This window comes from Molothrus ater, chromosome 12, assembly GCF_012460135.2.
Source record: "Molothrus ater isolate BHLD 08-10-18 breed brown headed cowbird chromosome 12, BPBGC_Mater_1.1, whole genome shotgun sequence".
Classification (NCBI taxonomy): domain Eukaryota; kingdom Metazoa; phylum Chordata; class Aves; order Passeriformes; family Icteridae; genus Molothrus; species Molothrus ater.
Genome location: NC_050489.2, coordinates 2,308,869 through 2,322,187, shown reverse-complemented (window position 1 = coordinate 2,322,187; position 13,319 = coordinate 2,308,869). Strand labels below are relative to the sequence as shown.

Genomic DNA, 13,319 nt, shown 5'->3' with positions numbered 1-13,319 from the left:
GTGGAGGGAAAGGACACAGCAGTGTAAGAGGCTGCTCTGTACCTCATGGCTGTGCAGAGTCAATAAACCCATGAACTGTAATTGCACCACACTGTTTTTCAACTTGCTTCCCTTCAGCCCTACCCAATACTGAGGGAGCAGTTTGTAGGAAGCTGGAACACCTCAGTGTACAGACACTCATCAGCATAAATGCATATAACATGCCTTCTCATTCTAGGAAATCAGGTATTTATGACCATTTCCATGGAAATCTAGAAATTAAGCACCAATTCAGCAGCAATTTGTAATCCTAAATGAAACCAAAACTCTTACTAATCATTATTCAACTGCTCAATAACATTAAAAATACATTAATACCTTTCAAGTGTTTACATTTTAGAGAGAATCATACCTACCTTTAACAAAACTATTTGAGGGGAAAACAGTCTGTATTGTGAATGACAATAAGAAATTTTATTTATTTAAAAGATTACTACTACTACTGCAGGCTAAATACTTTTTCAAGGTATGTTGAGCAGTATCTCATTATTCAGCTAAGATGATGTAACTCTTTCGCAGGCTGAAACAGTATTTTTGAATGACAAGACTAAACTAAAAATAGGAAATAGATGCTAACACACCTTAGCATCTATTACTGCCCAGCCACCTAGTTTGTGGTTTAGAGAAGAGCTGCATAAAAGCTGGCTACAGTCAGAAATGTTGAGTGTTTAGTTAACCAAAATGGACACTTTTTACCCTACTGTTAATGATATTAAATCTTCTCAAAAATGGGCTGGCATGGAAGTTTTAAATTACTCTCTATTTAAAATTTTACTACTGCATTTCAACATTTGCCTTAACTGTGCTCGCATGAACTCTACCATCTTCCACTACCAGGTTAGAAACAGATCCCAGATTTTATGAACAGCAGTGTGCTCTATGAAATGTATACATTTCAAACAAACGTATGTATGCATTCTTGTGAGAGAGAGCAGGGAACATGTGAGCACCCACCCAGACTGCGGCCGGGAGGCGGCTGCGGGAGCAGGGGGAGGTCAGTGCAGGGGCTTCACAAACAGGAGCCGGGACAGCGACACGGGAGCCGCGATGTGCAGCCCCCGGGCGGGCAGGGACGCACAGGAAGGGGCACACAGAGCCGGGATGAGCAGCCCCAGCCCCTCACAGGAAGGGGCACACGGAGCCGGGATGAGCAGCCCCAGCCCCAGCCCCTGACAGGAAGGGGCACACAGAGCCGGGATAAGCAGCCCCAGCCCCTCACAGGAAGGGGCACACAGAGCCGGGATGAGCAGCCCCAGCCCCTGACAGGAAGGGGCACACGGAGCCGGGATGAGCAGCCCCAGCCCCTGACAGGAAGGGGCACACAGAGCCGGGATGAGCAGCCCCAGCCCCTGACAGGAAGGGGCACACGGAGCCGGGATGAGCAGCCCCAGCCCCTCACAGGAAGGGGCACACAGAGCCGGGATGAGCGGCCCCAGCCCCAGCCCCTCACAGGAAGGGGCACACAGAGCCGGGATGAGCGGCCCCAGCCCCAGCCCCAGCCCCTGACAGGAAGGGGCACACAGAGCCGGGATGAACAGCCCCAGCCCCAGCCCCAGCCCCTCACAGGAAGGGGCACACGGAGCCGGGATGAGCAGCCCCAGCCCCTCACAGGAAGGGGCACACAGAGCCGGGATAAGCAGCCCCAGCCCCAGCCCCTCACAGGAAGGGGCACACAGAGCCGGGATAAGCAGCCCCAGCCCCAGCCCCTCACAGGAAGGGGCACACAGAGCCGGGATGAGCGGCCCCAGCCCCAGCCCCTCACAGGAAGGGGCACACAGAGCCGGGATGAGCGGCCCCAGCCCCAGCCCCAGCCCCTGACAGGAAGGGGCACACAGAGCCGGGATGAGCGGCCCCAGCCCCAGCCCCAGCCCCTGACAGGAAGGGGCACACAGAGCCGGGATGAACAGCCCCAGCCCCAGCCCCTGACAGGAAGGGGCACACAGAGCCGGGATGAGCGGCCCCAGCCCCAGCCCCAGCCCCTGACAGGAAGGGGCACACAGAGCCGGGATGAACAGCCCCAGCCCCTCACAGGAAGGGGCACACGGAGCCGGGATGAGCGGCCCCAGCCCCAGCCCCTCACAGGAAGGGGCACACAGAGCCGGGCGCTCGCCTCCGTGCCCTGAGGGCAGCGCATGTGACGCGAGCCCCGCAGGATCCGGGGGCAGATGAAAGCTGGCAGCTGTGGCTGCCTCGGGCGCTCCAGGCTGCCAAACAGGGCTTACAAACACGTTAGCTCGGCAGCAGAATTAAAGCCCTCATTCAGGTTTGTTTTGGAGTCAGAAACCAACGCGCACATAGGGGATGGGGGAAAATTTGCCCTGCAGGCTTGAGCCTAAATACACCTTGACCTCCCCCCACCCCCGCAAGCTGCTACGGAGTAGAGCAGGCTTGGCTTAGGGGCCAAATCATCTAAATAATAATTCATGTTGTCCAAGCAACCTCCTCAGTTTCTGACAAGCCGACACAGCTGACATTTGCTGCCCTCTACTTATTAAACAGGCAATCATATTCTAAAGTGTGGTTATTCAGCCAAATTAGCACGAAAGTAAATCTGTTGCAGTGCTCAGTTAAAAGAGTTACGTGATTTTTCCACATTCACAGCTTGCTCCAAACAGCTTTTTTTCTTTTTTCCCCCATCTATGCCAGTGTGATAAATTGTTCTGAACAAGGTTGTTTCTACCTGAGGAAGACCCATATTTAGACAGAATACCACTGAAGCAAAAGGAGAACTGCAAATTCAGCCTTGACCTCTCCCTTGCACAAACTCATCTGGTGTATATATATGTATACACACACAGATACAGAGAGTGAGTGTGTGTGTTTAAATAGATTTTTAAAAATATAAAAAATTCTTTCAGAAAAGAAGTACCAATGCCATGCATTCCTCGCTGCTTCTTCTGGAACCTCTGGATGCAACTGTCAGTATTGTCAGGACAGGCAAACTCAAACCACCCTTATCACAAACCTTAAAAGCCAAACATGGAAGAGAATAGCCCCCTTATCTTTTACCAAGCTTGGCTGTCCAGGCATCCAAAAGGGATTAGAAACAGGGGGCTGCCACCCTCCACTTGTTCAAAATCAAAAAGCAGTAGCACTGCTTATTCCTACAGACATGGAAGGAAAACTACAGGAGAGCTGAAGGTCTGAAGATTTTACTGTTACCACCTTCAAAAAATTCATTTTACAGGAGGAAATTCCTGCTGGACTATTTTGGTGAAATTCAGAAGAGAAAAGCTGTCTTCAGCTTCAAAAATTCTTTGCAAAAAGCTTTTACCATTCTAAACTCAAGTTCTGGAAATTCACATTTAAGGAGTCCTGTTGCTGTATAATGAGAGGTTACTTATTTCAACAACCTTGTGTTGTGTTAGGCAGGACTCCATCAGGGTGTGTGTGCTGGAAGGTGATGGAGACAACAGGGATGGCTTTCTCCTTCCCTACCACCTTTTTGCTTTAAAAAAAGTAAAATCCACTAGGTAGAGCAGACTTATTTGTAATAGGTACTGCTCTTCTGGAACTGGTCAAGCACGAGCCAAACACATTTCACACCAGAGCTAAACTCTGTTTTGAAAATGAGTCTTGATTCTTCCTCACTAGTTTTACTTGAAAAATAAAAGTACACAGGTACTTATAATTTTGTTAGGAAACATGAGAAAACAAGAAACAATCACAAAAAGAAAAGCCAGCTTTTACAGGTGTATACAAGTCTTAGTTGTTTCATGCCCCTCATTCTCAGAGCACTAAATGGGAACCCTTTTGGTAGCAGGGTAAGAAAATCACTGTTTCATTGGTTATGAATAGCTGCAAAAGCTTCAAACAGCAGATTGCACCAGGACAAATACACTTGTAATACAAGATCTAAGGAAATTACATTGCTGGTGGGTTAATTGGAAGGTTGATACCTTTCAAATACTCAGTGAGACATCAGCTGAACAAGGAACAATGCCCGAGTGGACAGCTGGCTCTCCTGTTCCTTTCTGTTGTCACACCCACAGAACCCCAGAATGCTTTGGCTTGGAAGGGAACTAAAAGATCCTCTCACCATGGCAGGGGCACCTTCCACTGTCCCAGGCTGCTCCAAGGCCATCCAGCCTGGCCTTGGCCACTGCCAGGGACCCAGGGCAGCCACAGCTCCTCACAGGGAGGAGTTTTTGACTAATGTCTAATCTAAGCCTGCCCTCTGTCAGTGTGAAGCCACTCTCCCGTGCCCTATGGCTCCTTGTAAATTGTCTCTCTCCATCTTTCCTCCAGGTACAGGAAGGGCACAACTAGGTCACCCTGAAGCTTCCTCCTCCATGCTGAACAATCCCATGCTCACTGTCCCATTTTGTTGTGCATAAGCCCCTGCTCTCCAAGCTGTGCAAGGTCATTTTTCCTGCTTGCCCTTGCAAAGCCTCCCAGATGTGACACAGAACTTTGTGAGGAACAAAGCATGGATGCAATACATGGATCCTTCTCACACAAGGCACTCACACTGGTGTAAACCAAGTTCTAAGGATTTGTTTTCTAGGTAGCAATTATAAACAAAGATAAAGGAGTGTTCTTACTTTATACTATAAAGATGGTGGTATAGAAATAGTTTGTTACTTAAAAATGGCTGTGTATTTAGCTCCTCTATCAGTAAAAAAGCATTTCCCTTTAAAAATGCTAAACCCAACAGTTTTCATCAGTCATGAAAAATAAGCATTCATGAAAACTAAACAAGAGCTGGGCACTATGTGTATGCTGGAATAATGCATCACTACAGAATGCCACCAACTCAATTTTGTAGAAGAAAATTATTACATTGGACAGCATTGGATTTAATTTAGATTTGTGGTAGACTAATATGATAAGCTTGGGTCAAGCCTAGGTTAGAGAGAAGACAAAAAGAAGCCCAGCCCTTGACTCAGCTCTAATTAATATACATTTTACCTAAGAAGGAATAAATAATTTGAGTCAGCTGGAAGGTATCACAGCTATTCCTCTGATCCCCCAGCATTTTTCTGTCAATTATCCAGTTTCTGACACTCTGTACAGTAAGGGTGACACCACACTTCAACTTCAGCCAGACAACTTGCCACAACTTCTGCTCTAAGCTCAGGGGAACAGGGTGGAATTGTCATCACCTTCAATTTTACAAAGATATATGCAAGAAGTTCTGCTGAACAGTAAGATTGCTATTGAACAAAGTTCTTCCAGACTTGGAGAATTCATCACAGGGCAGTACCTCATCCTTGGAAACACAGCAATCTGGAAGACTTACAAACCAAGATCCATATGTAATAAACTTATTACTGGTTAGAGATTGTCTTGTTTCCCCAGCACCATTTGTACATGCAAATGTAATACCATTCCCCTTTTCCTTGATTATAAGTTTTATAATCAACTTCAGTCATCAGAATTTGGGACTGTTACCATAATACACCTGTATATCTAAAGTAGTATCTGCTAAAAGGAAAAAAAAAAAAGCAACAGCTAACACAAGCAGTAAACTTAATAACATTTTAGGTCATTGCAGCAACTCTGTAACTTCAGAAAAATCTTGTACTCTGAAGCCAAATCCATCTTAAACCAGATGAGAATGGCCAAAGCATTTTTCTGGGTACAAACAGATCTGTGGTACAGGGAAAGTATAAAAAAATGACTGTTACCTGACTTTCTACACGTATTGACAAGAATGCTTGCACTCCTGCATCACAGCTGCAGCATTGTAACCTGATGCAGAAAACTCTTCATGAAATAACTCTGTTCTGAGGAAGCAGTGTTGCTTCAACATTGCTTCATCATTACTCTAGGTATCACATTTATAGCTTTTCCTTCTTTCCACTTCCTGACACACAGATGGGTTAGAGAGCTGCACGGAAATTTAACTTAAATTTCCTTTCAAGTGCCCCACTTCTCAGTGAACTGTGTTGTAAGAAAGCAATTTAAGATAAGATTGTTGCTTTTGGATCAATATTTTTATGTCAGGCATGATAAAATAGAAAACTTACTTTGACTTCTCATCACTGAGACACTGCTTTAGCAGTAAAATATTTAAGGACTTTGGCTTTGCTGAAAAGGTGAATAAATGAACTTGCCAAACAAAGCAAAATCCTTTTCACTTGCTTTTCATTTTCAGTAATTATGCTAACTGCAGTAAAATATCATTTAAATGTTTCAAAAGAAACCACTCCTACTGAGTTGATACATAAATATTAGTGTAGTGACAAGAACTTACATAGTGTAGAACTGTTTTCCTATGTAGCCACTAAGTATACAATGCTGGAGTTTCAGTAATTCTGCTACAAGTCAAGTTCTGGGGCATTTAAAACTCTAAGGCAATGGTAGAACCACATAACATATACATCATAGGATGTAGATATTTCATTATTCTGAAGAGAAGGATCCTATAGCTTTTTCTAGAACTCCACCTGCTAACAGCTCCCCTATTTTCCTGCACAGAACTCAGAAAAGGACCCAGGTCAAAGTCTGAAACAGCCCAGCAAGGCTCTTGCTCTGGAGGATGCTGCAGGTGGGGGATGATGGCAGCACCCAAGGCAGTGCTTCCCACAGTGCAAGAGCCTCTCTCTGCCTGCTGTGCTCCTGCAGGAGCTGAACACTCCCAAAATCCTGGCCAGGGGACCACAGAGGACCTGGGCAGCCTAAAGGACCTGGCAGGCCGGGCAGCTGGGCCAGCTCTGCTGGCAGGGGCACACACAGGGCTGCACTGGAAGGCTTCTGGCACGAACATCAACAGCCCAGAGAGTTCCCCTGCATGGCTGATGGGCACATCTGAGAACAGATCCCACTGCAGCTTATCTAACCCTGCACACATGCCCAGACATTCATGGGCTCTGGTTTGTTCATTATTGTGCCACATTCTTGGTTGGTGATAATACAAAAGTTTGAACCAAGTTCATCTTTCAGGATCAACCTCAGCTACTTGACTTTTAAATTAAAACATTTTTTAGGCAACAGACCCTGATATGCAGAATACCCCTGACAGAATGGATGTTAAGGATCTTACCCTCCCTGCCTTTCCTTTAAATCATTTCTATCATTAATTACTAGGTGTTGGCTCAGATATTCCTAATCTTCATCTATGCCTGCTATCAGCTACATGGCTTCTTTTATGTTCTATTTAATGAAGCTTTTTAAGGAAATTAGAGAACTCATCATTTCTTTAATTTACATTTGTGACTTCCAGACTACATAAATCAGTGTATTTCCTAAAACTTGATTTTAAAAGCTTTAGTCATGCTTTGTTCATTGAAGCTTATCAGGGTTGGTTTAGCAAAACTTAAAATTTCAGTGACTTTCTAATCACTCTTTAACAACAGCAGTCTCTGCAAAAACTTAACTATGTGTTGGCTAAAATGGAAAACTCCACTGCTTATTATCAATACTCTGCTTATTATTGATTACAGCAATTAATTTAAAACTTAATTAAAACCATTAATCAGAAAAAAATAATTAGGAAAGTTATATAATTTCCAACAAAACAGACACTGCTCACAAATGATGTTATTTCTTACATTAAGTTGTACCAAGTCAGACATATCAGAATTTGCTACAAAGCAATGCAACAAAGTAATAGCTGAAATTCATTTTTCCCTGAAATAGTCTCAATGGAAAATATTTCCAATAGTTTATTAAATAGCTTTACCATTGAAACAATCACATGCTGTCCACTGAAAAAGGCTGCACCAATTTAGAAGTGTGAAAGTAAATGGAGAGTTCTGAGCAAGAGAATCCTCCACAGGTACATTTTGCTACTGTTTTCACTCAAGTCCACCTGAAACAATAATACCAAAGCAAAATAAGTCACTGAAACTGAAATCAGAGTGGGTTTGCTCTGCCTTAAGTAAATCAGTGCTGGTCTGGCAGTGAATGAAAGCTGACTGTTATGGTCCTGTCTCTGCAATAAGAGATGGGCCTTCCCTGTGTTGGGGTAAGCATTTAATGCAGTTTAAACCTGATTTATGCCAATTTGGTATAAACAATATGCAGAGTGCTTTGAAGAATGGCTAATAAATGGATCAAGATGGAATTACAGAGAAAAAATATAATCTTTACCTAATCAAATTAATTTTAAAATGTGCTCAAAGGATTCCACTTACACTGTCTTTATAGCACTAAGAAGCAAGAAGGAATCTTTCAACTGGTAGATGTTCTGTGAAAGAAACTGAACTAATCTTTTTTTCTTCTTAAATTAGGAAGAAAAACAGAGTGTTACAGAATGAAGACTCCAAAATATCCATGAAGGAGAATGTTTTGGAACAAATACCCTTTCCTAGTTTTCTTTCTTTCCTCTTCATCCTATTATCCTTCTATTGGTACCTTTATTTTGCATTCCAAGACAGCATTTTCCAGAGTTCCTTCGATGTTTTTAATAGTTATTTTCCTTTTAAGGGAAGATTTAGAAGACTTGAAGACTTCAAATTACTTCTTTTGGTATTTCACTTTCTCTCTCTGACTTCTGTCAGTAGTGTCACTGTTCAAACTGATTAAAGCCTGAACCATTATCCATTTTCAGAACAAAATTATCATTATTTTTATCATTATTAATAAAACAATTATCAGTTGGTTTGCTGGGATGAAAAAACAAGCTATCTGGCAATCATATCATTAAAGAAGTAATACAAGCTAGAAGAGCTGCAGGTTTCTTGGGGGCCCTCTCTGTGTTTTTTAAAACACTACCTAACACCACTTCACTATAGGTCACAAGAATATCTGTGCAACAAAGGTCTTCAGGCAAGATTCAAGACAGAAATCATGGAATCACAGCTTCAAATCCAGCTTATTATTGAAGCTGACAGTATTTTATTCATCAGCTTATACAAAACCTGGAAGAAACACAATTTCTCTCTGAGCTATGGGTCATAAGCACATGTAAGAGTAGCCCAGCTGGCAGTGAAGTTTTGAAATTTTTTACATTTTTGCTGGCACTGATTCTAAACTTTTAATTTCAAATGACAAAGCCATGCCCAAGACAGTTTTTCTAATCAACCTTTTATACTATGAGTTATTTTTTTATTTTGGCAGTGCCAATAATTTAAGACGTCAGAATATATGCAGTAACCAGTGCAGAAAAAAAAATGAACAATCTTAAAACAACATCCTGCCAGCACCATGCCACACTCCCCTTTGCAAAAGAAAATGTTTTTACTAACTAAATTTTAGTATTTAAGTGAAAGTCTCTAGAGCATTAGAACCCTGGTTACTAAAACCAGAGACATTTCCTATGGTTTCAAACATGCAGAATGAAATTCCACATCAGTGGTGCCAGCAGATGATGCATTTGTGTGAGCAGGCAGGGCCAGCTCCGAGGGCAGAGGCTGCAGCAGCCAGGCTGAGGAGCTCCTTCAGGGCCCAGGAGCAGCCAGAGCTGCACCCACAGCCCAGGGTGCCCATAGCACTGAGGAGCTCCTGCAGTGCCCAAAGCCAGAGCTGCACCCACAGCCCAGGGTGCCCAAAGCACTGAGGAGCTCCTGCAGTGCCCAAAGCCAGAACTGCACCCACAGCCCAGGGTGCCCAGAGCACTGAGGAGCTCCTGCAGTGCCCAAAGCCAGCACTGCACCCACAGCCCAGGGTGCCCAGAGCACTGAGGAGCTCCTGCAGTGCCCAAAGCCAGAGCTGCACCCACAGCCCAGGGTGCCCAAAGCACTGAGGAGCTCCTGCAGTGCCCAAAGCCAGAGCTGCACCCACAGCCCAGGGTGCCCAAAGCACTGAGGAGCTCCTGCAGTGCCCAAAGCCAGCACTGCACCCACAGCCCAGGGTGCCCAAAGCACTGAGGAGCTCCTGCAGTGCCCAGACACAACCACACTGCACCCATAGCCTGGCGTGCCCCAAGCTCCTCTGAGGAGCTCCAGCAGCGCCCAGACACAGCCAGCACTGCACCCACAGCCCGGTGTGCCCCAAGCACTGAGGAGCTCCTGCAGTGCCCAAAGCCAGAGCTGCACCCACAGCCCAGGGTGCCCAGAGCACTGAGGAGCTCCTGCAGTGCCCAAAGCCAGAGCTGCACCCACAGCCCGGTGTGCCCAAAGCTCCTCTGAGGAGCTCCAGCAGCGCCCAGACACAGCCACACTGCACCCACAGCCTGCTGTGCCCAAAGCCTCTCTGAGGAGCTCCAGCAGCGCCCAGACACAGCCAGCACTGCACCCACAGCCCGGCGTGTCCCAAGCACTGAGGAGCTCCCGCAGCACCCAGACACAGCCACACTGCACCCTCAGCCCGGTGTGCCCAAAGCTCCTCTGAGGAGCTCCTGCAGCGCCCAGACACAGCCACACTGCACCCACAGCCTGCTGTGCCCCAAGCACTGAGGAGCTCCCGCAGCGCCCAGACACAGCCACACTGCACCCGCAGCCCGGCGTGCCCCAAGCACTGAGGAGCCCCTGCAGTGCCCAGACACAGCCACACTGCACCCACAGCCCGCTGTGCCTGAAGCCTCTCTGAGGAGCTCCCGCAGCGCCCAGACACAGCCACACTGCACCCACAGCCCGCTGTGCCCAGAGCACTGAGGAGCCCCTGCAGCGCCCAGACACAGCCACACTGCACCCACAGCCTGGTGTGTCCCAAGCCCCTCCAATGGCTCCCCCGAAGACGGGCCCGGCCCAGCCCTGGCCCCGCGCAGCCTCGGAGCCGCCCGGCCCGGCCGTGCCCCGCCAGCCCCGCGCCGCTCCCTGCGCCGGGCCGGGCTCCCCCACAGCGGCTCCACCCTGAGCACCGCCACATCGGCCCTTCTGGCCCTGTCTTTCACTTGCACTGCCTCAGGTTTCCAAAGGCCGGGAAGGAATGCCCAGGAAAGCCAGCACTGATGCAGCAGCTCTGCATTTCATCCCAGCTCTGCTCACTTCCAGCAGCACGGCACCTTCAGCTCTCAGCTCAACAGCCCTTTCTGCTGCCACCAATTGCTCTCAGAAATCTCATTCTTCCTTTGCATACACTGACTGCCTACAAAACTCAAGTACTATTAAAATCCTGCCCCTTTTCCTGCCAAATAATTTGATTACTGTATTTCATTTCAATACTTGCTTGACAAATCCAACTCTGGAAACACTAAGGCCTGGTCTAATGTTTACAAGAACTCATTTCAGCAAGTCTTACTACATAATCACAGAATGAAATGAAGACAAATAAAACTCATCCATGTATTTGGATTTTTTTGACTGTTCCATACATAAAATCTGTGTAGCTAACGGGACTCCAGAATATTGCCAAGAGGAAAACAAAACAGGAAGAATAGGTCAATACAAAAGGACTTGCTATATGCATTTTTCTGTATATCTTACCTTCCAGTGCATAATTATTACCTGCTAATGTGTATATCCAAACAAGTTGGCTAAAAAGAATGGCATCATTTTGCTGAAATTGCTTTCAACTGATGGATATTTTAATCTTTCTAATTGATTTAAGTTACAACCCAATCCTAAGGCATGAGATGCCTTAAGCAAAGGACACTCACTCATTTACAGCGAATTAAGGTACTCTTAGAGTAACACATCACCGCTTCATGGGAAATTATTTGATATTTTTTAGATTATTGTAATTTAGACAAATGAGTAAACAGTCCACTGAATCACAGGATAGAGAAAATGATTGGCAATTACATTACTTGAAAGAATGTTACCGGAACAAAATGGTTAAGCAGCACATTTCTAAGAAAGCGACATTTTACAAAAAGACAAAGGCATATATTTTCCACCAAAATCTAGAGCTGCTGTCATCAACAACCCAACAAAAGCTACAGCTACCTAAAATGGAAATGAAAATGTAATGTATGGAAATATTCTCTTATAAAATCTCCTTAGGCTTCACATGTATTAATGTATTAGTTTGCAAACATTAAGATCAAAGGCGAAGCAACAAATACATCCTAAAAAGTTTTTAGTCAGATTTTTATTAACGATATACAAGTAGCAAGGCATAAAAAATTAATATGTTCAAGCCTTGAAATGTCAAGTGTAATGATCTCTAGCTCTGCTTACCTCCTTTGCTTTTTGTTTCAGTCTAGCTTGCTCTGGGTCTTCTTGCCTTGAGCGACTCTACATGTTTAAAAAAAATGGGGAAAAAAGGTTAACAGATGGTTTAAGAACCCCTCATCTGTTGCAGTAAGTTAAAAAATAGCAAAGAAATAGGAACAGGATACAAGGTATCAAACATGGGACACTTAAATTGACAGAAGTGCAATTTCAAACCCAGGAGCTCGCCCAAAATGAGGTTAAATGCTCAGTTGTAAATGAGATACAGTCAAGATTTCTGAATTTAAAAAACACCAAAACAAATCAATCCAACAAAAAACCAAAATAAACCCCAAAACCAAACCAAACAGAAACAAAAAAAACCCCACCAAAAAAAAAAAAAAAAAACCAACCAAAAACCAAAAAACCAAAAAACCCACAAACCAAACCAAAACCAGAAAAACCCAACCATGCTTTTGTCAATGTGAAAGTTTCCATACAGGTTTAGATTTCAATTATTTAATACCAACAGATTCAAGCATCCAAGAGCAGAAGTTACCCCTTTTCCATTATCCAAACTTTTAAATTTAAGTCCTTACAATCACATATTTAAAAATTTACTGTTTGCAACTAAGCTTGTATTTAGGTCTTGGTAGAGAACATGAAGAAAATCATTGCAGAGTTGCCCTCCCAAAAGGTAAATCTTTATAATAAAGACATTATTATTCCATATGAGCTTACTTGGAGTGCAGCACAGAAATACACTCTGTTAAACCCATTCATGCACTACTAATAATATTAATGTTGTCAATAATAAAACTGGATAAATACTGCTAAATGACAACTTTTGTATTTTCCCTCAAAACCAGGAAAAGCTCTAAAAGCAGATCATTTAATTACAATAACAATAACAACCTGTAACATTTCTTTAGACACAGAGTATTTTATAACCACATGTTAAAAACCCATTAAATTTATATTTGTGCTCACTATGCCTTCTAAGACTGATGGAATTCAAAACTCAAGAGGCAGATAATACACACATTATACTTTTATAAATGTGTGTTAGGTCAGCATTCAGCAAATGTTGCATTAAAAGTTACAAGAAGCTTCAGTAAAACTTGTGACAGCCATGGAAAACTGTTGTTCCTGATACCTGAGAGATGTGGTAGTTCTACTTCAGCATTTCTTTGAGATTTAAAGTGGAATCATTTACCCAACTCCTAAAGGAATGTCTGTGCCCTCTCCTATCTGTTGTTCTCTGCTTGTTGCTATGCTGAAGGCAGAAACTTGAAAGAATATTTGTTTGCAAAGTTCTATATTCTCAGATTTTTTCCCAGTGTTTAAATTTTTCATACC

At 44.2% G+C, this 13,319-nt stretch overlaps 1 protein-coding gene across 1 annotated transcript in view; it reads right to left on the bottom strand.

Annotated features, from left to right (window-relative positions):
- LOC118691407 (transcription initiation factor TFIID subunit 4-like) overlaps nucleotides 1-13,319 on the bottom strand; it is a 107,083-nt gene that overhangs the window by 16,921 nt on the left and 76,843 nt on the right. Inside the window, exon 13 of the mRNA XM_054516181.1 lies at nucleotides 11,988-12,044. Within this exon, the coding sequence (XP_054372156.1) occupies nucleotides 11,988-12,044 (57 nt within the window). The remainder of the gene's footprint in view (nucleotides 1-11,987; nucleotides 12,045-13,319) is intronic.